Genomic DNA, 23,281 nt, shown 5'->3' on the forward strand with positions numbered 1-23,281 from the left:
AGCATTAAAAAAAAAAATCTTAGTTATGCTAAGTACCTGCTTTATGTTAGTTTTTAGTAGTCCAAAGGCAATAATCTCGTGTACTTAGAGCAGCATTATAACTTGTGGAGCTGTCCTGTTTCAGAAAAAGAGAGTATTTTGAAAGTGCATTGGTTTCCCCACTTTTACAGTGGAAGTATACGTATAGTTACATGCACAATTTTTCCAGGTCTTTCTCCACAAAATTCCATCAGAGTAAGCCAACACATCTCATTTGCACTTGCTTAATTTCATCCTACAGGCTTTTTTCTGAAAATTTTGTGCACATTATAAATATTTTCAGAGGCATTCAAAATTTCCTAGCCATGCCATATTTGTTAGTGGTCTTTTCACAGTTACCCAGGAAGCAGCTAATTTTACTATCTCAGAATGCAGAACAGATAGGAATCAGGCAGCTAGTATGTGAGTATTTGAATAGTTGTGGGAACTGTATGCTTAAATAATGTATGTGCATCAATTTGCATATTTGCAAAGTGCTAATGTCCTAGTGAATATAGCTCTAAGGGAGAAAATTAATGGCAAGGAATTACACTGGCGCAGCCTCTGCAGTCTGTGCAGGATGTCCTGAGTATAGGCAGGTTTCTAATGAGGGGAGTGGGAAAGGGGAAGGTAAGAAACTGCCTAGGAAAGAGTGGTGAACCTAAAATTTTAAATTAAGTCACGTAATAAAAAAGACTAAACTCTTTAAGTATTTTTTAGCTTTCTGAAATTCTCAAGTGTTCAGTATTCTGGTTCCATTTTTAGTCCTTCATTCTCTCTCCTGCTCTCCCCCTCGAGTAAATAAAACAATAAAGCTACTTCAAAATCATGAGGCATCTTATCTCTGTCCTGCTAGCACTGTCCCAAAGACTGACCAAAATTAAAGGTAGTTTTAGATCATGAGCACGTTTTACTGAAATGGAGTAAAATTGGCTCAAATTTTTTTCCCACTACTTTGAACAGAATTAAGGTTGTTTGGAAAATACAGCTTAACTGTGTACTTAACAAACTTTGTTCTGTTCCTGAAAAATAAGGTCTCTGCTTAGCATTTCCAAGCTGTTTAACATTTTTTATGAGGAAAGTCATTTTTTAAGGGTTTCATGTGTGAAATAACTGAAACATTCCTGTTGGTATGGAGGGCTGAAGGACTAATCATGTTTCACATCGATTTAGCAAAAACTTTTGTGAGCAGAGATTTCTCTTTTTTAAGGAAGCAATGCTTTGTTAGATATATGTCTCAGTGAGCTGGGCTGTTCCTAAGAAACAAAATAATAAAATTGAGTTTGCAGCCAGGCCAAAATAGCTCTGCCCATCCACTTATACATGTGAGGAGGAAAGGCCAAAACATTGGTATTCCTTCTTTGTGAAGGGTCTAGGATCAATGGCAAAGGATGACTTATGGTCATGGAAGTAGTTACAACACCTCATTGCAGCAAGATCTGAAGTGCAACTACTGATGATCCAGAAAGGGCAGGTGGGTCAGAGGCAGGCTCGTGGGTGAACATTACTGTGCCCAGTTTATGCAGTGTAGCCCTGCTTCCTAAAGCCACCGATTGTTCCCTGTATAGAATAATTTCTTGCTGTGATGCTGCTGATATAAAGCCACCAGTGTGGATACTACACAGGCAGGCATTTGTAAATGTCCTGGTGGGTCTGTAAATGTCTGTGGGCCCATTGGAAGCAACATAGGCTGGGAAAGCAAATATGCCATTTCCACCCGGTGGAGAGAGCTCAGGGCTCCAGGTGTCAGGGTGGGGAAGCAGGGGGACACAATGTCCATGTCTGCCCTACCAAATTGCAGAATTCCTGCAAATTCCGGTTCACGTTCACTAAAACATTGTATCTCTCTTTCTACGAATTGGTGTAGAGTCAATTTACATTTACAAACACTCTTTTTTTCTCTTTTTTTAAAGAATTTTATATAGCGGCTCTATATATCTTTTCAGATTAAATACATAATAAAGGCTGCTGATGCTTTTATTTTGCAGGTTGACATCTAATTTTGCATCTATAAAGATAAGAAATGTCAGACCTCTTTCTGCACTCTCTGGTTGTGCATGGTATCATTCACGTGCTTTTTCTATGTATGCATGGAAGCATAAAATGCTGGGCAGAATGTCTCACCCAAAGTGTATTATACATTTCAGATGTTTGAAAGGAGCAGGAGGAGGCATGCTGGATTTTCTTGTTTTCATGCACTGGAAGACAATTTTGAGGTCTTTTGGAAAGGCTGGGCCTTTTGTGTCTCATGAACTCTAATCAGAATCAGCTGATTGCACCCAGTTTGGGTTTGCAGAAGTACGGACATGTGACTGTAAAAATGCACTTGCTTCTTTTTCTTTCCATGTCACAAGCAGGGCCTGGTCTTTGAGACTGTTGTTTTAAAAGCAAGAAAAGACATATTTAACTCTGTCCCACATGTGAACCAGAGGGAAGATGCATGTAATACCAATCTGCCATGCTTCCTTTTTGGTTGGTCTGAACATTATGCCTGAGGGATGATGGGGTCTAAACTACAACTTTCACAAAGCCTCTGAAATTTGACCTGTGAAGTGAGATAATCTCTTGATGGTGTGTCTCACTCGTGAATTAAAGAGCCTCCAAGAGAAGCTGTATTTATGCAACGTCTCATTTAAAAGGCATCTTATTTTCCTGAAGTCATGCTGGTGAATAAATTTGAGTGGGTAAGGGCACATTATTACTGAATACATCCTTACAGTTAAGATAGCATAACCTTCCCTGGCCCCCAGCTACGCAGATGTTACATTGGGCTGCTTGGTGCTAACCAGGCAATTGCTTTACATTTCACTCCAGCCATGTTGAAACAAAGCCAGTCCTGGTATTCACACTGGAAAATATTTGCAAATTATACCATTTTGGTACATATTTTTCCTCCACCCACTAAAATAAATGAAACTAGCAAACCTGCTTCACTTTCTCCTTACACAGCCTCTCCTTCCCTCTCGACTTCCTTGTGCATCTGCATATCTTTCCCTCCCCCATGTCTAAAGGTACCACTACCCTTCAGGGCACACATTGGGAATATATATTTTTTTCTTCATTACGTTTAAAAGCTACTGCTTTAGCAAAAACAGCTTTTGAGCCGTTGGAACATGAGAACAGCTGTAGCAGTGAGATGAGAAATGGTCCTAATATAGAGAGATTTTGGGGGCTGCGTCGCTGAGTTGGAAATGCCATCCATAGAATATCCCCCTAGTGCTAAAACCCATCGAAATAGATTGGAATGACTTCTTGGATTCTTTATTATTTTTAATGACTTGTTGTGTTATATCCAAAGGAAGTTGGAGAACGCTGTTCGCTCCTGAACTTAGCGGCAAATGCTCTTCTGTGCATTTGGTCCAGCTCTGCATGCAGAAGAGGAGATGGAAAGAGAGGGTATCTTTGTACTAGCAAGGGGAGTTGTTTTAAACTCCGTGTCTCCCCAGCAAATAATCTTTTTTTTTTTCCTCCGCCAGCTCGGGGATTAGATCACATTGCTGAGAACATTCTGTCATACCTGGATGCCAAATCGTTGTGTGCTGCTGAGCTGGTGTGCAAGGAGTGGTACCGGGTGACGTCGGATGGCATGCTGTGGAAGAAGCTCATCGAGAGAATGGTCAGGACAGACTCCCTGTGGAGGGGGTTGTCAGAGAGGAGAGGATGGTGAGGAAACTGCATCTTCACCTCTTTTGCCCCCGTTCAGGACAGTAGGTCCTGTGTGTTTCAAACCATGTTTGAAGAGGGTTATTTAGCACCCTGAAACATCATGTTGGTTCCAAACCTGACAGTTGCTTAAATCAAAATTCGGGAGTTGGGGAGTTAGGGCATCATTTGCCTATGCAGGCAATGTGGGGGCTTTTTCCTCATCTTCCTCATCTGATCATGCTCTTATCCCACTGTGATAAGTCAGATACACAGACTGAGATATTTACGCCCAGCTGTCATTCAGTTCAAATTAAGAAGCTGTGTACGCCCCAGGGGAACACTAAACTAGTCAGCAGTTCAGAGCAGAAGAGCTTTTTTAGGGGTGGCAGTGGGGCAGCATGTGCTATGAATTAGTTGTTTCCTGATAGGTCTGTTTGTTTTCCTCAGCAGATTTTCACTATTAGATATCTGTTTAATTTTCAAACTGGAAGCTGAGGGTAGGTACCACGGAGAATAGGGGACTTTAGAAATGCAGATAGATTAGTTAATAATCATCTGGAATAGCCTTACTACAATGTGGGTCTCACTCAAGTTTGAAGCTGCTCTGTTAACATTTCATTAGAACTTTCCCTCTCAGGGGTACGTCCTTTAATACATAATTTTCTTTTCCAAGGGTGTCCCTAGGATGTTGGCAGAAAGGAAGCTGGGTATGAATATTTCATAAACAAGATAAAAGTGACAGCTCAGGCATTTTGGTTGCTATTAAAAAGAAAAAGATACAGAGTTGCAAACAAAGACTCCTGTTTTATGGTTAATTTTGTTATACTGTTTGTCTCGGGAAGTAAAGGCAAGTAAATCAGGATTATGAAACATCCTTTAAAAATAAATACTATTTTGATCTGCTTCCAATAGTGTAATGTTTAGAAAGAGTGTAAAATAAACACAAGCATGGCCGTGGTAACTTTTGCATTCCTTTTAGTGCCCTGTTCTCTCCAGGACTTCTGTCTTTGCTCTGTATTGTTGAGGTCACAGGAAGTCCGAAGAGGACCTTGAGAGGTTATTTAGTCCCTCCTGTTTCCCAGAGGCAGAGCCAGGTTTCTCTTAAGTCATCCTAGGTGTTTGTCTAACTTGTTCTTAAAAACCTTAATGGATGGAGATTCCCCAGGACTTCCACTGTTTCACTAACTGTAGTGTTAGAAAGGTTTTCCTAAAATCAAGGCTATCTTCCTAGCTACAGTTCGGCATATTATATTTAGCCTACACAGACATGCAGGACAGTTTCTCATTCTCCTTTTTGCAGTAATCTTTTCCATGTTGGAAGATGATAATGTTTCCTACATTTTGGATGCGTTAACCAACCATAATCCTGTGTCGTCTTGTCCTCTTGTCATTCTTGGTTTTCTCTCTTTAGACCCTTCCCAATTACTCTACTCCATTCTTGGAGAATGGTGTAATCAGCTGGGTGTCTTGCTTCTGCTGAGGCATCACCAGAGTTTGGTGGTGTGGGAAGCATTGCTTGCATGCCTCCATGCATACATGGAGGACAATTTTGTGCTTTCCAGTAGAACATGTGCCTTTTTTTTAAACAGTGGTATAATACTGTTATAAAATTCATTACCCTTTCTGTAGAAGTTCTACTTAGCCATTATTCCTCATCTTGCATGCCTATGTTGTTACTCAGTGGTGAACTTGGCACTTGTCCTTATTGAATTAGATTCTGTTTATTGTTTGGTATTTCTCCATTTTGTCAGGAGCATTATGAGTTTAATCTTGTCCTCCAAAGCGCTTGTAGCTTCTCCCAGCTTTAGTATCATTGGCCAGGTAATAAATGCACTCCCTCTTCCATTCTTTGTCATTAATGAAAATGCTCAATAATGACACCTCTAGGACAGACTCCATGCAAGATCCCAGTTGCCATCCTGTTTGACAGTGCACCATTGGTAAACTGTACTTTCCAGCCATTTGTGTGTCCACCCTTGAGCTCTTCCAAGATCATATTTCCCTTGCTAAGTCATGGGAATAGCCCATGAGAAGAAATTACGCCAGTTTGACATGGTGTATTCTGTATTGAACAGTGCTGCCTGTTGTTTGTCACTTTGTCATCTTCTAGGCACTCATCTGATTGACTGTGTGCTCTAAAACTGCTGAGCTGTCAAAGTTGAGTTGGACAGTCCACCATTTCCTTGGTAGACCTTCCCTTTTTTTAAAATGCAAGAGCTACATTTGTCTTCTTCCTGTTCTGTAGAACTTTACCGATTCTCTACATCTTGTCAGAGGTCCTGGCTGTTAGTTCTCAAGTTTCTTCCTCCAGCTTTTAGAAATAACATTAGCACTGATTACTAGTCATACAACACATGACATTTCTAAAAAACAGTTGCAGAATCCTGCTTCTCATCTCAAAGGACAGTCACACCCTGTTACTGCACCTCTTCTTCAGGTTTACACTATCCTGGAGGTTGCTGTGACACAACAGGAGCAAGTTGTGGCCTCTCTTTCAGATTGCCCTCTGATTAGCTCTAGGAGATGCAACTGCAGGCACGGTGGGGTGGTTAAGTGACGCAGACAAGAAATATCCAGTGTAATTGCATCTCTGCCATACAGAGCTTTATAGCTTGTAATCAATGCTAACGCCATGCATGGAACAAGGAGGTGACTAACTGGACAGTTCAGAATGATAGATGACTGGTGTTATTTGCTTACAGCTCCTCACTTTGCACAGGGGCTGCCTGATTTCAGCATTTGCAGCTCGTGGTTTACAACAGAAACACCCAGTTCTGCAGCACGGTAGCCTTCACTGACAGCTTGTCAGGGAGCAGTAAGGGTTACACAGATTTAGAGAAATATAAAACAGAAGCCCAAAATCTGGGCACGATTGTGTCCATCTGAATACTTGATTGAATTGGCCAGTCATCAAAACCTGCAAACAATAGTTCCTTTTATCCCAGAGCCACAGCACAAGGGCCACTGGGATGCCGTGGAAATTCCAAGCAATCCTTTAGCTGAACTGTAAACAACTGAGTCTACACGCAGCAAGGCAGGGCTTATGGGTAACAACAAGACCTTGTATTAGATCAGCTAGTAAAGATGGAAACAATAGACAGGTTTTCAGGCACATAGGCTAGTATACAGATTGTCGTAGACCTACCCCAAGTCTTCCAGGATGCATCCTAGGTATTCTGTGTATCTCCAAAGCATTTTCGTCTCCCTGGGCCAATAATTTTAATTTTCTTGTATGCACTTCCAGACCGGATCACAGTAAATAGGCAACCGTCTAGTTAGTGCATCCATGTGTCCCTTCTTCGTGTGTGTTTGTCCCCATATGAGTGGCTGCTGGTCACTGTATTTGAAGACTCAGATGATTGCTCTGTCCAAAGTGGAAAGCACCTTTCTCTCAAGTCACACTTAAAGTACTTTATTTAAAGAATTATCAGAAGTTCTTTTCTTGAGCATTTGTTATTTTATTTGTTCAGTCCTATAGTTTACTATTGCCTTATAACCTAAATATTGTGGTTCATTGTTGTGATTTCCCTTGTTCAAGTACATCAGGGCAGCTAACGTACAGTCTCTCAAATGAGTTTCAAGGTATACTGTATGGAAAGGACAAGAAAGAAATGTGCAAGGAAGCATTGAAGAATTAATTATGCCATAATGGAGCAAGGGAGGGAGAAGTGGAGAGCTGGCCCAGTGTAAACTCTGTGCCTCTGATGCCAGGATTACACTTGGAGGCATTTGTGCCTCTCTCCATTTTGTGAGGCATGTTGCCAGGCAGAACAGCAGTTAGTACGCCCATGGTGGGGTTTACTAGCTTCCACACCGTGTTTGGTGGCTTCTTAACTTCAGGATGAGGAATTAAAGTTTTTTACACAGCAGGTAGTGATTGCCGTTTACGGATTTTTTTTGTAGCAAAAATCTAGCTTGGGATATGAGTATTCCAAATCAGTGTTGAAATGAGGGAGGCACCACAGATGAAGTGTTGCTTACCAAAATATAGTAGTAGCAGTAAAATGTCCATGTACCAAAACTGATACTGTTCCTGCTAATGCAGATAAAAGCTAGCCTTGAATGCATAGTGCGTTGCACGGTTCCTTGTCTTCTTTCATTTTCTTTGTACACTTTACTTTAAAAGTGACCTCTGATATAGGTATGTGTATTGCGGGCATGAGCCATTCTCACCTCCTGTTGAGTTGAATGGGCTCAAGTCCGTAATGGGTAATATATTTCCCTTCCCTGAGTGACTAGGCACAGATTTTTCATGAGTATTGCAGTGTCAAAATGCAACACTGACATGTTGCAGGGCAAACAAACAAGGAACCACCCTGTGTTACTGAGTAAATTAAGTTTGAATCTGAATCTGTCTGTGCTTTTCAACAGTGGTTACTGGTTTGTAAAATGCCAGAAGGATCTTTCTCCAAAATGCTGAAACATGATTTGTGTTCAATGGGAGTGTTCTTTGTCTTCCAGGGGACAATATCTATTTAAAAATAAACCTCCTGATGGGACTGCACCACCCAACTCCTTCTACAGAGCACTTTACCCCAAAATTATACAGGATATAGAGGTAAGAAACAACTTCCAGATGTGGTGGTGTTTGGTTGTTTGTTCTTTTTTTTTATATCTCCCTGATTTATTCATGATGCTGAAATTCTGAGAATATTTTGTTCTAATAAAATATTTCATTAAATCTGATGTGTCTGTGTTTGTCCAGAGTTTGTAGATCTGGGATAGTTATATAAGGTCCCAGGCTTCGCTGCTCCTTTAGGCAGAGGATGGGTTGGATTGTTCAGTGAGCTGTTTGCAGATGGAGTCTCTACACCTTGCACGTCAGATGTCACAGCAGCACCTTACCACCTTGATTTTCTCTGTTCCGCAGTACTTTGCTCCACCCAGCGCAGATGAGACCTAATAAGATGTTACAGGGAGATATCAGGAACTGAGCCAGGGAGAAGGTGCATTGCTAAAGACTGCAAGCCTAAGACCCAGGAAAACAGGAGGCAACTGAGCATTGTTGCCTTGTATCTAGCGTGAGCAAAATGCCGTGTTCTGGTGGTTTCCTAATGGCAAAAGTGGTGCCCAGGCACTGTTGTGACAAGTTTGTATAAGCACTTAGCTAGAGCTCAACTGAGACTTTCTCTTCAGTTGCTTCGTCGTTGAGTCACAGAGGGTTAAAGGTTGGAGACATAAAAAAGCTTTTAGGTCACTTCTTCCTCACTATTTCAGATACCACAGACAAGTTTAGCCACGATATGTTGTCCAGGCTTTTGTCCATTTAATTGGTTTTATTACATGTGTTACTTCTAGAAAACAGTTATGTCAGTGTATGGGCCTGATTGCAGGAAAAAGTGTGAAGAAAAGTATCTGCTGTCTTCTCAAACAAACAAAGAAAGGGGAGATAGTTCTGTGCTTTATTTTTACTTCTCTTTTGTCTCCTGTCTCTCCTCAAGACAATAGAGTCAAACTGGCGGTGTGGAAGGCACAGTTTACAGAGGATCCACTGCCGAAGCGAGACAAGCAAAGGGGTTTATTGTTTACAGTATGATGATCAGAAGATAGTAAGTGGCCTACGAGACAATACTATTAAGGTGAGAATGCTCCAGAATGGCATACTAATGGCACGCAGTGTCTATGCCATAAATAATAGTGTCCTAATTTCAGTGACACTTACTCAATCTCTTGGTAGTAACCTAGCCTTCTCCTTCCCCCATCTCACACTTGCACAGCATGTATGCCTCTCTTATCTGGCAAGAGAGACCCTGTTTTCTTACAGACTTCACTAGCAGAGTTTTTGTCCGTCAGTAATTACAGGCTACGTAATTACTGTGCCCTGTACCCTGACAAGGAGGGTAAAACCGGTGTTCATAGTAAAGCCAGTAATATCAAAGACGTTAATGTATTGTACCAAAGAGCCTGTAGAATACTCTATAGGTGCCACTAAAGATGTTCTAACTGCGCTATTGATGATGTGTTGTGGTAAAAAACAGACAAGTCAAACCAGTAAGTGCTGAAAGGTGAAAACCTTACTGAGCTGTCTGGTTTTGAATGTTTGCTATCTTAGATCTGGGATAAGAATACATTGGAATGCAAGCGAATTCTCACCGGACACACGGGTTCTGTCCTGTGCCTCCAGTACGATGAACGGGTGATCATTACTGGATCTTCGGACTCAACAGTCAGGTGTGTGCTCATGATTTGGAACTTTCTGTTTGCCTCTAAGATTTTAGCCTTGCAAGCTGCTGAAATGATATTTTCTTAAATGTGTCCTGTTCAATCGGTTCCATGAAGTAGTTCAGCATATTTGTTCAGGAGTGTACTGTCCTTGTTTATCAGATGTCCATGCAAATGGCTGTCAAGGAGAAATGAGAACCTAAGCAAAGGCCAGTCAAGGTCAAGATGACTTAGGAAGGCCATCTGGCATTTCACCAAGGTTTTGCATGTTTTGACACTTCCTGAGAATGTTTTAAATTCTCCCTGAGAATAACTTTTAAAAAATTGGTTGAAGTTTTCAAAGCAAGTTTGAAGGTTTAGTCATCCATTGTCACTTAATTTTAACAAAAGATGTATGACTAGATCTCCTGTGGCTTTTAATTTCAGCATGATGTTTCTTTTCATTCAGTCTTTCTAACCTTGCTTTCCTTCCAGTCTCCAGCAAAAGGCTGGACACCTCAAGTCAGCACTTGTGGTGCATATTGTGCAGATGTGAAGTCCACTAGACATATTGCAGGATCCCAGAGAGTCTAAGGCCTGCAGTGTAAATACAGGCACATACGAGTTAGTGAATTGCAATATGAACTTGGATGTGGAGGAGCAAGTCTGTCTTCTCCATGTTGTTATATATTCTCTTCTTGCCAGAGTACAAACAAGGCCCATGCGGTGAAGTTACAGGCAACAAAAAGCTGTGTCAGTGGCCTTTTCTGAAGCTATTAGCATGTGTTCCTATGGCTGCAAGCTCCTCATGGTTATCACCGTGCTTGCATGTAAAATACCACTGTTAAGCTAATAACCATTAAATTTGGTTCCTGACATGTGATGCACGCAGTCTTGTGGTGCTGCTAGATTTTGGGGTCCTATCATTATTAGGAATCCAGAATTTCGGCAACACCGCCTGCCTGGAGACAGTGTGGGAACTGCACTGTGCTAAACAGATTGCAAAAGGAGAGGCTGATTTCTATAACAAGCACTATCATCTTCCATATCAGGCTGGGCAGGCCAAATTGCAGACTGGCTACTTGCCCAGAAATACTTTGTTTCCCACTGTATCTATAAATGTTTGTGCAGACCCCAGAGGCACATAGGATGCATCACTTTTATCCTTGGGTCTCCTCAGGAAGAGGGGCTTTATCCAATAGACAGTACAGATGGGCTCTTAATGCTTCTGAGATCTCAGGGATGCACTTGTCCAAAGAAGTCAGTAGGTCTCCAGCTCCTGTTCAGTTTGGCAACCCTGTCTGCAAACTGCTCGTATGTTAATGGCTCAGGTCTTTAGTCTGTGGGGTTTTCTCCTTTGCATTTTGTCATTGGAATGTAGTTTTCTTTCTCATTTATAGTCTATAAGTTGATGCACTTCAGCCTCCATAAGTTAGAAAATAAAACATTAGAAATCTTTCTCACATCTTGCCTTTTCTTACTGCTCGCCTTATTGGCAGAGGAAAGTCTTAACTTCTGCAATGTCTGATGTGCCTGATGTTACAGCCATTTTCTGCTCTCACGTAGTGTATCTGGAATACAGGTGTGATAATGCCAAAAGAAATCTCTTTATGGAGGGTAAAAGAAGTTTTCCAACTGAATAGCCCAAAAGAACCATTTTTAAGGCTTAAAATCTTCATTTCAAGTCCTAGAAGTTCTGTATGAAGCCTTTGTCTAACTTTAATCTTAAATTATCTTTCAGCTGAAACAGTTGGTTCCAATAATATTAAATTGACATAAATGCTCTGTCTTAATTTGGGTATTCAGCACATTCCTGGAATGTAGCTGTGTACCAGATGCACTGCAGGGTAAATGCAATTTGTGGTGCAACTTGTGGCAATTACTTATATTTGTTTGAAAAGCATTATCTTGTCTTCTGCTTCTGTATAAATTATCTTTTGAGTTGATAGTCCTGTGAGAGAGGTCAAAAATGAAACCTGTCACTGAACTTGCTTCTCCACAGGTCATGATTAAGTACTCATTGACTGGAAATGGAGTGTGTGGTAGGCTGACACAACCAGGAAACATCAGTCTTTAAGGCCATCAATCTCATACCTTTCCTCAGCACTAAATTCCCTTAATTAAAGAATGCTTTTTTCCTGGCTGGGTTATTTTTATGGTGTTAACTGCATTGCAGGGTTTTTGGCTGCTGGACTGTTTCAATGTATGCATAATCAACAGGTTTATATAATACATCTTTTAATGAACTATTTAATAGACGTAGATATAACTTGTGGTGTTTGCTTCTCTAATATTGCTAGAGAGTCGGTTACCTCTCCCCGTCCCTCTCTCGCTCTGCAGAAAATCCACTGTACGTTTTCTTAACTCTGTTCTCTCTGGTTTGAAATTTGAAACTGCAGGGTGTGGGATGTGAATGCAGGCGAGATGCTGAATACGCTGATTCACCACTGCGAAGCGGTACTGCACCTCCGCTTCAATAACGGCATGATGGTGACCTGTTCCAAAGACCGCTCCATTGCTGTGTGGGACATGGCTTCACCAACAGACATCACCCTGAGGAGGGTGCTAGTAGGGCACCGAGCTGCCGTCAACGTAGTGGACTTTGATGACAAGTACATTGTATCAGCATCAGGTGACAGAACTATAAAGGTGAGGTGTTTCAGAGGCTTTTTATTGGCAGCACTGGGGTATTTAATAACCAAGAACAGTGACCAGACAGGGAAGATGGTCCTTGGCAGTTATTACGCAAATCTTCCTTTGGAAGCAGTGTTCTTCCTGCTGCTCATTTCCACTCCTCCTCCTCTGCTGAGCTTGCACAACTTGTTTACAGAGCTATATGGCAAATCAGGTCCAGGTACAGATGCAGTTGAAAAAGGACTTTTTTTCTGTGTTCTTTTTCGACTTGACCACTTCCATAATCTGTTTCAGCATCAGTCATTCGAACAGTTGTCAGAGGGCAGCATAAGGGCAAAAGCGAAGGTGAGTGGATAGGAGTCACTTAAGCGTTACTGCTGTGACCCCAATCTGCAGCATTAAAACTGAGGAAAATCGAGATCCTGTGTAGACTAAATCATAGCCCGAGAGTGTTAAAGTCTGATTTTGGAAGCTGATTCTCATACGGTGTGGCAAAAATCTTGTGTGTACAGTGACCCAAGCTGCTAACAGTTGCAGACTATAGTCACAAGTCATCAGAGGGGTAATTTTCCCAGTCTTAATGATAACATCTTCAATTAAAAGCATTCTGGATGCACCTATATATCATACAGATACCAGCTTTTATTAGTCTCTTCCTAATAATTTTGTCTCTGTGTGGTTCCCTCCCCCCTTCCTGTCACAGGTATGGAACACTAGTACCTGCGAATTTGTGCGCACCTTAAATGGCCACAAACGAGGCATTGCATGTCTGCAGTACAGAGACAGGCTAGTAGTGAGCGGCTCTTCAGATAATACTATCAGGTGAGAGACACACTCCCCGTTGCAGAGTTCTGTGCAAGCAAATTGTGTCTGATTCCCTGGGATGTGCAGAGGTTAGGCAACTGAAGTGCTCTGTACCCTTGTCGTCTTTGAAATATGCTTTCTTTGGTATAGAACATTGGGAACTACTGGAAAGAGATCTTAGAAGTCTGTTTTACTGTGTTGTCTTTCATCCTCTGTATCTCAAGAGTCCCATACTAATCAACAAGTTGCATTGCTCTGACAATTCTGGTGTATGAAAGAGCTGGCAAGTACCACTTTCTGTGATGTCCTCTTGTGATATTTTAATTGGGCTATGTGTCTAGTTAAAGGGGTCAGATTTGCAGTAAGAGGCATTTAATCCTCTGCAGAAATCCTCCTGGGCTCTCGCCAAACTCTTCTTGTGGTACTTGGCACCTGGTTAAGTTTGGAACAGCTGGTTTAGAGCATGAAGTTCAGTTTGCTGCCTTTTGCACTTCTCCAGCTGCCCCGGTTGCAATCTGAGATTTAACTCCTTCTGGTATCGTGAGCCAGGATTTTTCCTTACATCCTGCAGCTGCTGGCAGAGGGATGTCCCACTAATCTTGGGGTGCACAGAGCAAGCTTAAATAGCAGTGTACGTGGTGTAGGGAAATGGCTCTGTCGTGCAAACAGGAGTAAGAGCAACCTCCCTTTTGTCTGTCATTGCCTTAAATAATTGTCTGCCTTCTGTTAAAACTTGAAAGCTGGACAGTGTAAGCAGAAAGTCTTCACTTTGCGTGTTAGTAATAATTTCTCCTCAGTGAGAATGATTCATGCTACTGTTTCCCTGTGGACTTTGCTTGCAACACACTGCCTCTCCCTGGTTTGCATTCTGTAGGAAAACGGTGGTCCTTTGGTTGATATGACCAGGTCATTGTGACAGATTTTAGTATAGGGCTGTCTGAGAGCATGACCAAGAGGGCTGGAACTTCTGTCTCTTAATCAGGGGAAAAAGTATTACAGGCGTGTGTAACAGTAGAACCACTTATACATGGTGAGAACTCCTTCACTTCAAATAGAAAAAAATAATCCTCTGCAATTGTACTATGAAACTTGGTCTCAGAATTAGATTAAGAAATAGTTAAATATTACAGCAGTTAGGGAAGGATCTAAAATATGACTTGCAATGCTAATAAAAATAAATGTCAAGATAGCGATAACACTGAAGAGGAATACGGTTACTTTTATGCTTACATTGGACAAAATCCCTAGTTGACAGATAAGTTGTGCTAGAATTTCAGGAATGTTGGCAGTGAATCTTAATGGAAGTCAAGTTTGGCAGCTGTGTGGGCAAGGCACAAGACTTACCTGGTCACATCATTTTCTCCCAGCCATTAACAAAGGGCACAAGTCAGTGGAAGGGTGATTAAGAAAGGGCAGGTTAGTAAGTCATCTTTGTGGGTGGCTTGGTGCTTTGTATGTTTGATTTTAATCCTCTATAAAATGCCAAATGTTGTGTGTTGGCCTTTAGTAGAGGCTGCCTCTTGATACAGAATTTGAAGTTCGTTGTTCCTCAGTTGCAGGGGAACTTTTTTCCAAAAGATGACTCTGTGATTTCTAGTTTTGCAAATGCAAAGGTAAGGACATGTGAAGTAGCTGACAAATCAATGTATTTATTCTGTACGGAGAATCCATGTATAAAAATGATTTAGGTTTTGGTTTAGGCCAGAAATGTCACCAGTGTAAAAGGACACCGCTACATAGGCATTACTATCATTGTACCGATTTCCATCAGGTAGAAACTGGTCCATTAAGTTATATCCAATCACTTCAGTATCTTAGCCTCTAGGATCAAAGTTCCTAATTGCTACAGACAAGCATGGTATAGAAAAAGAGGGGAAAAACAGGTAATTTAGAGCAAGAAAATAGAATCAGACTCCATCATCTTGGATTAATTTTTAAATGAGTGGTTGATATATGTATTCAACCTCCGGTGTGTGCACACATGGGGATCTGATACTGGACTGTTTAGACAACAGCTTTCTCTCTAGGAGATGGGGATTCAGGCTCACCTGCCTTCTGTACATCTTACAGCTCTGCCAGGACTTCAAGTGAATTAAAGGCTGAGATAATTGCAGACCTCCCTCTACGTCCAGAAGTTCTCCCAAAGCTACAGGAAGAAAGAGTGGTAGTGTTTTTGATTGCGTACACTTTGTAGTGATTTTTTTAGTTAGTTCTCAAGCCTTAAGAGTACTCTTACTATTTCGTCCTATGACTATTTAAAGAAGTAGAAATTTGAGAAGGTTATCAAATCTGGGAGGTACCCTTGGCACCAGTTCTGCTCAGAGATTCTGCTCTTACATAGCAGTTATCCCTTTTGTACATGAAGGCCCATTCCCCACATGGCTAGGGACATGATCATCTCTTCTAATCCCATTCAGCTTCGGGTAAAACCTCAAACTGGGACCTGAAAATACAGACCTGAATTAGTGTGATGCAGCCTCCCAGAGCTGCTGGCGATCTCAAAATTGATGGCAAGGAATGGCAACACATGGCATGAAAGTTCCTGGCACGAGATTGCTCTTCAAACCTTTCCGCACCAGTTCATTTCTGGCATTGTCCATCCTGTTTACGGTCCTTGAGAGACTTAATGCTCTCTGACCAGCCCGAGTGCCTTTGGCTGACCTTTGCCATGGAGTTGCTTGCTCTGACCTTGACTGGTGTGCTGGTACTCATGTGAAAACTGTTGGTATCTTGTGCTTCTCGTTGGCCTCAAATGTGTGCATAGACAAATCCTTTCCCAGTTCTACAGTGATGAAAGAGTTCTGTTCGTTCCTCTCTTGTCCAAAGTGAGAGCAGCTTGTTGTGGCAGGACAGCTGCAATCATTATCCACCAGCCTTGGGCACGCACCCACTGGGTCTGGATTATTCCCTGGGGGACCTCAGGAGTAAAATATGTGGGGACAATTTATCTCTTTCTTTGTCTGTCTCTCAAGGAAAAGTGACCTGACCCCTCAGCAGCTGTGCTGCTTCGAGATGTGTCACCCAGAGAAATTCCACAAACCACCCATATTTCTCACTACTGTGAAGTTCATGTCAGTCTGAATGCTAATTGAATGAGCATTTAAGAACACTTGTGACTGCTTTCTTTCAGCTGTGTGTCAGGGAGCTGCAGCAGACACTGCTATTAAAAGATTCCTGTATGAGCAGAGCGTGTCTCAGCCAGAGGTGGAACACCTCTAGACAATATATGTCAAAGAATTTCAGTTCTTGTAGGCAAATAATCTTTCTTTGTCCATAGTAATTGGGAGTCATGTCAAAGAGCTGACAAAAGTATGGAAAGCAAATAGACTTAGGTCATAACTATTTCAAGCGTTTCTTAAGTATTTTTCAAGGTAGTGTGTAAGTGTAAAAATTAATGTATTTTAATTTATTCTTCATGCTAAAAATCCTTCACAAAGCCCAAAACTCTGGGATATTTACAGCTGAGAGACTAACACATTGCTCGGTCTCTTACTAGGATACTGTGTACTGGGTTTGGTGCCAGAACTTTTTTAAAATATTGGATTATTAGCAACAGTTAGCAGAGCACCACAGGAATTATTTGAGAGCAAGAAGAAAATGCATTACAAAATAATAAACATAGAGTGTCCATTTTATCTTATGCATAAAGTGCCTAGATTACAGAGTAAACATACCTTCAGTGGGAGAAATTGCAAATAAAAAGGGCTTGTTAATTCTTGTACCTTTCACCACTGTATTGATGTCTTAGTTTGTCTGATGGTAGTCTCCAAATCAGAAATAGACGTGTAGGGGTACAGAAAGGGGTGCGTGCCCTGTGAAGGTGATCTTACCAATTGGAACAAGCTGCCAAGGGGATTGGTAAGTCTCCTTCTGTTAACATCTTAAAATCAAGGCAGGATGTTTTTATGAAAAATCAGCTTCAGTAAAATAAAGCTATGAGGCTCATTGTGAAGATAACTGGGAGATATCCTGTGTTACTAGAGCAGTAGACACAACTGGTCTTAAAATGTTTGGATCTCTGACTCATTTGCCGTGTGATACTGTAACATGACAGGGTCATGTTGAAAAGCATGCATCAGCTTAACAGCAGGAAAAGGAGTGATGAATGTAGTCTGTTTCTTCTTTGTTGTTTCACCATAATCTTTATTTCCAAGTTTCCATTAACTACAAGCAAAGACCAAATGTTTTGTTGCAGTGATCAGATACTCAAAAATTCTTAGGGCTTCTTCCTACTCTCTTCCAGGCTGTGGGATATCGAGTGTGGGGCATGTTTACGAGTACTGGAAGGCCATGAAGAGTTGGTGAGATGCATACGCTTTGATAACAAGAGGATAGTCAGCGGGGCATATGATGGGTGAGGCTGTCAGTTCAGTCAATACCTTGTATCTTCTTGTCTCAGTGTCTCACATCCTACTTTGCTGTAACTTCATTATAAATATTAGACTCCTTGTTTGTCATACCAAGAGGACCTTTTAATGGCCGGTAAATCAGGACCACACTACAAAATATACCTTTTTTTCATCTTTTGAAATAAGTCAGTGTGATTTCATGTGTGTGTTCCAGTTCTTTAGCTTGTAAGCATATCTGACCAACTCAACTTGAAACCTCTTCTAGCTGAACCACTGGTAAGAATAATCTTTCCCATCTGTGGTTATATCTTCTGGACCGTTTGCCATTTCAGACTAGGTGTCTGCACTCCCACATGTTTCTGTTAGTTATTACCGCCTGCTTTTTAGGTGGTTTACTTTGTTGAGAGCATTTCTTTTTCTCCCATTAAACTCTATAAGCTTTACAAAGGGGAAATACAAGAACCAGGTCTCAAGAGGAGAAGGATTGCTGCAATTTTCATTGAACTGGTGTATTAGCTAAGCTGTACTAACAGTTAATTTTCTTCTACGAGCACTTGCTCTTTTCTCTTTAACAAAGCCATCGTGTTTGTCTATTTTTTCACTACTAGGAAAATTAAAGTATGGGATCTTGTGGCTGCTTTGGACCCTCGTGCTCCAGCAGGGACCCTCTGCTTGCGAACCCTTGTGGTAAGAGCTTTTGGTAGGGGTGGTGGAGGGGGCAGAAAAGCGTGCTTGATCAGGACTATCTTGAGCCATGAAAACTCAAGTCCGTTTAGCCCCCAGTCTGCAGGATCTAGAAATCATTTCTAGGGGTCTGGCTTCTTTGGGTGCCCAACTTTTTTTTTAATATTGCAAGCTATAAAGCATTAAAAATTAGAACCTGTGGAGGTTTCATTCACTTTTTAACAGTTTTGTTCTGTGATTTGAAGTTAATAACTAAATCCATTTTTGAGACTTGTCCTTCCTGGAATCCATGTGCTTGGGTTTACTTTAACCTGTGTTTACCTAACGATGTAGTAGTACGTTGTCTGAATTGTTGACATGAAATTTCTCAAAGAAAAGTAGTACATCGCAAATTTGAGGAACAAGAAAAAAAACATCCTTGGGATTGCTTTTAACTGGCTTTTGGGTGTTTAAGGAAAGAGAAGGTAAGGACTGGAACAGACAGTGAAATTGCATCATCCTTAAACAGGAACTACTACTTTCATGCTGTCCATTGATATTTAGTGCAGGTCTGATGATGGTGTGGTTAAAATGTCATTGTGTGAGCATTAACAGCATTCACAGTCATGCTTAACTGTGGCTCTGCACTGGTCTTAGAATAATACAGGAAGGTTATGAGTAAAATGCCAGTACAGCCAAGGCTGTGGGATGGTTCCTAGAAGCATTCCTCCATCATGTTCACCCGAAAAAACTTGCACTGTTGCTGCTCTGACAGCACTTGCCCTGGGGATAAAGGAAGATTACAATCTAGTACCAAATTCTCATTGAAAAAGAAGTACAATTTTTTTTTTTTTTTTTTTAAATATGAAATATTTGGACAGCGTTGGAGTTGGTGTATGTTAGACCTTTGCCTGCTGTGGCATGTGACTGCAGTCTGTGCTCTGAACCAAGATCATACCGAGGCTGTCTGATTCTCTACAAGTGTGGTTACATCTCACCAGTTGAGCTGTGCTAGCTGACCTTCTGCACACTCATCGACCACCTGAATTGCTACTGTTGCTGTAGATTTCGCTAAAGTATTTTACTTCACATTTGGTGCAGGCTGTGAGGGTTACTGTGACGCAGCTGACAGGCAGTAGATCATTAAGCCATGCTAACTCTTTTCCAATCATGTATTTGGACCATAAGCTGCAGAGTAAGAGTCTGTGAGAGCCTTGGATGCCTGCAGGTACTATGTTGAAAAACCTTCGTGTTAGCCAAATAGAACTGCAGATAGTTTCATGGCTGAAATCCAGAAAAAACCCTTTGTCATCAGCCACCCAGTTGCAAACTATGGAACAACTCTGTGCTCACGAGCACATATCCTGAGAGTCTAAGACTTCACCTTGGTATTAGCAGTGTTCCTGCTCCAGCCTGAGACAAATGTGTGCCTTGTAACCTGTAGACTTAATTTAACTGGTGTGATTTCCTCTGCATTTTCCAGCAGTGGACAGCCAAAGTGCCCCAGCTAATTATATTATAAATCAGAAGCGGTGGGATGGAAACACTGTAGGAATCTCAACACATGGATACTCATAAATCCCCGTTTGATAGCGATGGAGGGGGCCAGAAGGGGGGGCACAGAAGAGGCTGTTGTGGCGCTTTTAGGACTTTTCATGTTTATGACAACAGGGCGTCCTTATACCCGCTTACCCATGGTTTGTTTTTTTTTCTCTTCCCTCGGCCTCCAAAATTAAACCTGGCTGCACAATGAACATCGTCAGTCTCCTGCTGCTCGTGTTCAATTTTCAAACAGTAGGAGGAAAGTGCACAGATAACAAATGCTCACTGCATGCCAGGTCCCTTCCAGTTTTGTCTTCCGTTAGCTGGAACAGCGGCCGCATGAATTTGACAGAAGCTTTCCAGGCGTAGAATAAGCACAGAGTTCAGCTTTCCTTACAAGGTTCAGGTCCTTGTGGCCTCAACTTCAGGTGTGCGGTCTGCTTATTGCCACTGTAACAGCAAAGGGCAGGTGCTGTGTGGAACTTACAGGGCAACCTTTACTTAGCCTACAGTGACTGGGAGAAAAAAGGGGGTTTTGGAAACGGGCTTTGGAAGTACCTCTCTCTCTCTCTCGGCGGGCAGTCCCTCAGTGAATCTGACTGCCATAGTGATATTTTTTAGCAAGAACTTCACTTACTTCACTGCTACAACACAGACTCTGGAAAAACATTTCTCTTTGGAATAGGTGGGAAGATAGAAACCCATAAGGTGATTTTAAGATAAATTTGAGTTAGGTTAGAAGATCAGAAAGCTTCCAATGACTAGGCCTTTTTTAAAATTTATGTTAAAAATAGAATCTGACTTGTGTGTGTGTGTGTGTGTATTTTCAGTTAATTTTAATTTAAAAATACAGAGTTTCACTTTAAAGCAGCTGTTGTGCTTTGCAAACCAAGCTGTATTTTTGTAGTCCTGTGCCATAAGACAGAGGCTTCTCATTTAGTAGCTAGCAATTCTCTTTTGTCTAAATATTTGAGAAACCTGTATTTTCAGTACTAAAATATTTTAAAGCATGTTTTTTTCCTGACCCTAGGCCCCTTACAACATATGAGCCCTAAAGAGAAATAAGTATTAATAGAAGAGGTGGGGCTCACTCTACTCGCATGGTTTCTGTTCCTTTCTGACTGAGGAGGCCACCACTTACTCTTGCAGCAGTGTAAGCACCAAGAAAAAACAGGCAACACAGAAGGGAAAGTATAGCGGATTTGCTCTGTGATATCCAGGATCTTGCCGTTACCTCCTGTTAATTACAGTCTGAACTCTTGCCAAGTCATCATGCCATTTCCACTCAGCCTCAGAGCAGAATGCAAAGTGCCTATAAAGAATGCCCTTTCTGGTTCATATTTTTAGAACTGCTTAAGAGGAATTATTACTGTGTCACTGGACTTTACAACAGGCTCCTTAGTGTCCTCCAGTATTAAGCTCTTTCCTCTTCAGCAGTGGCAATGGTGCCAAGTCTTGAATGCAAAGTTCTCATCTCTCCCCCTGTAACCTACTGCATCTGGGAATGCTGTGATTTCAGGAAGGAGTTTCACCATGGAATAAGGAAGACAGTGCTCCTGTCAGCCTTGCCAGACTGAATTGTGTGGTGGAGGGAGCTTGGTTTGTTCTGGACAGTGTGTGTCCAATATTGGGATTTAAGAAGTAACAGGGTAATGGTAATGAAAACTTCCTGCGAGCCAAGTACTCAGATATGGCAAACCCTTTTCACTGAAAGAGGGCTTAATTTACGCTGTGCACAGCATGTCATGTGGGGTTTACTGAGAAATGAATGTACCACTAGAATCCAAGCCCAAGTTCATCTTCCCTGCTCCATCCTAGGTGCCAGCAAGTTTGTGAAGTAACGTGCTCTGTCTCCCACTTGCATTTAGGAGCATTCTGGAAGAGTCTTTCGACTTCAGTTTGATGAGTTCCAGATCGTCAGCAGCTCACATGATGACACCATCCTCATCTGGGATTTTCTGAATGACCCAGCTGCCCAAGCAGAATCCACTCGTTCCCCATCCAGAACATACACCTACATCTCAAGATAAATAACACTATACCGTACCTCACACTCGCACAGGTAAAAAAAAATATTAAAAAAATAAAGAAGAGGCTCAAAGGTGACACTGGATGTAGTGCGAGCGTGCTGCTTGAATAACTAGCTGGGTCTATCAATATTTCTCATCTTGGTTGGACAGTAATTACAGTGTCCTGTAAAAGGACAGGAATGGTTTTGATACCTTAGAATAGGGACTTTATTTTAGGATTTGTGGCACATGGTGCCTGTGAGTTCCTCCTCTGTCCATCATCATCAATAATTAAATCAGCTATCACTGCTGTCCAGAAGGAAGAGGGTTTCTGCAGAGCGAGTAGAGCAGCTGCTGCCTAACAAGGGGATGCAGATGGCCTGACCCTGGGCACTTGTCACCAGGCAGGAGGGTTTTGCCAAGAAGCGTCAGCTTTATTCCCTCCCTCCGAAGTGGTGACCATTCTTCTCACTCTGCAGCAAGCTGATTCAAGAGAACAGTTTGGCTAGGGGAGGAGACACTGAGGCACAAGCCCAGGCAAATTAAATCGAGATGCATCAATGTGCAAAATCATTTACTGATAGGGCCTAGCCCTCGTCCTGTCTAGCACAGCATGGGTGTTAAAATGTTTGTTTTAGAGCCCGGCTGGTTTGCTCATCACCTTACCCTTTTGTCTTGGCCAACACAGTGTGGGGAAGACATAATGTTTCATATGTTTGGGTCAGTTGTAGAGTGGATTTGATGTATAGGAGTGGAGTGGGATAGCATGATTGCCCACTTTGGTGGGTACATGCACCGTTACTGTTAGTAGCTTGAGAGAAATGGCACAAGAGCTGACAGGCTTCTGCAGGGGGGTGTCCACAGTGACATTTTCCCATGAAAATGCTCTGTCATGGGGCACATCCCGTATCCTGTTTGATTGGCAAATATACAGTGATGCTGCAGAGCTGTCAGATCAGCCATCTTGATTTTCTCAAACACTCTAGTCAATCAGATGTTCTTTTAAATCATTAAAAGGTTTAGTACGAATGGGGTTTGTTTGGTTTGTTCTGTTTTTTGTTCCCAGGACTCATTTAAGCTGCAGTATTTGAATTATCTGCCAATGCCAGGACAAAAGAACTATCCACGTAACCAATACTTGCTGAAGAGAGAGGCTCTCAGACTTGTTTCTGGAACAAAGTTGGCATGCGGTTGATCTCAGACAGGGTCTACTCAGCGCGGCTGACTGCTAAAGTGCTGCTATATCAGAAGATGACTTTTATCTTTCATGAACAGTTAACATTTTTAAACCTTCCCATCCCCTTCCTCCCTTGTCCCCCTCTTCCTCTTCACTCCTCTCCCCTGTTCCCTGTTTGGTTCCCCTCCAAACCCAGTCACAGATGTCCTATGAATATATTTAAGATGTTGCCAGAATGTGTTGCTTTGCTGTTAAGCAGAAGACTTATAGCCACAGTCCACCCTGCTGAGAGAGTCACC

At 41.8% G+C, this 23,281-nt stretch overlaps 1 protein-coding gene across 17 annotated transcripts in view; it reads left to right on the forward strand.

The window, feature by feature from the left end:
* BTRC (beta-transducin repeat containing E3 ubiquitin protein ligase) overlaps positions 1 to 23,281 on the forward strand; it is a 118,363-nt gene extending 95,082 nt beyond the window's left edge. For all 17 annotated transcript variants that reach the window (XM_082309077.1, XM_082309074.1, XM_082309065.1 and 14 more), the window contains 10 exons: positions 3,495 to 3,681; positions 8,125 to 8,221; positions 9,105 to 9,242; positions 9,716 to 9,834; positions 12,204 to 12,453; positions 13,142 to 13,260; positions 17,486 to 17,596; positions 18,200 to 18,278; positions 21,665 to 21,858; positions 22,872 to 23,281. In XM_082309077.1, coding sequence (XP_082165203.1) covers positions 3,495 to 3,681; positions 8,125 to 8,221; positions 9,105 to 9,242; positions 9,716 to 9,834; positions 12,204 to 12,453; positions 13,142 to 13,260; positions 17,486 to 17,596; positions 18,200 to 18,278; positions 21,665 to 21,826 — 1,262 coding nt within the window. In that variant the 3' untranslated portion in view covers positions 21,827 to 21,858; positions 22,872 to 23,281. The remainder of the gene's footprint in view (positions 1 to 3,494; positions 3,682 to 8,124; positions 8,222 to 9,104; positions 9,243 to 9,715; positions 9,835 to 12,203; positions 12,454 to 13,141; positions 13,261 to 17,485; positions 17,597 to 18,199; positions 18,279 to 21,664; positions 21,859 to 22,871) is intronic.

The sequence above is a fragment of the Platalea leucorodia genome (genome assembly GCF_965183815.1).
Source record: "Platalea leucorodia genome assembly, chromosome: 4".
NCBI classification, from domain to species: domain Eukaryota; kingdom Metazoa; phylum Chordata; class Aves; order Pelecaniformes; family Threskiornithidae; genus Platalea; species Platalea leucorodia.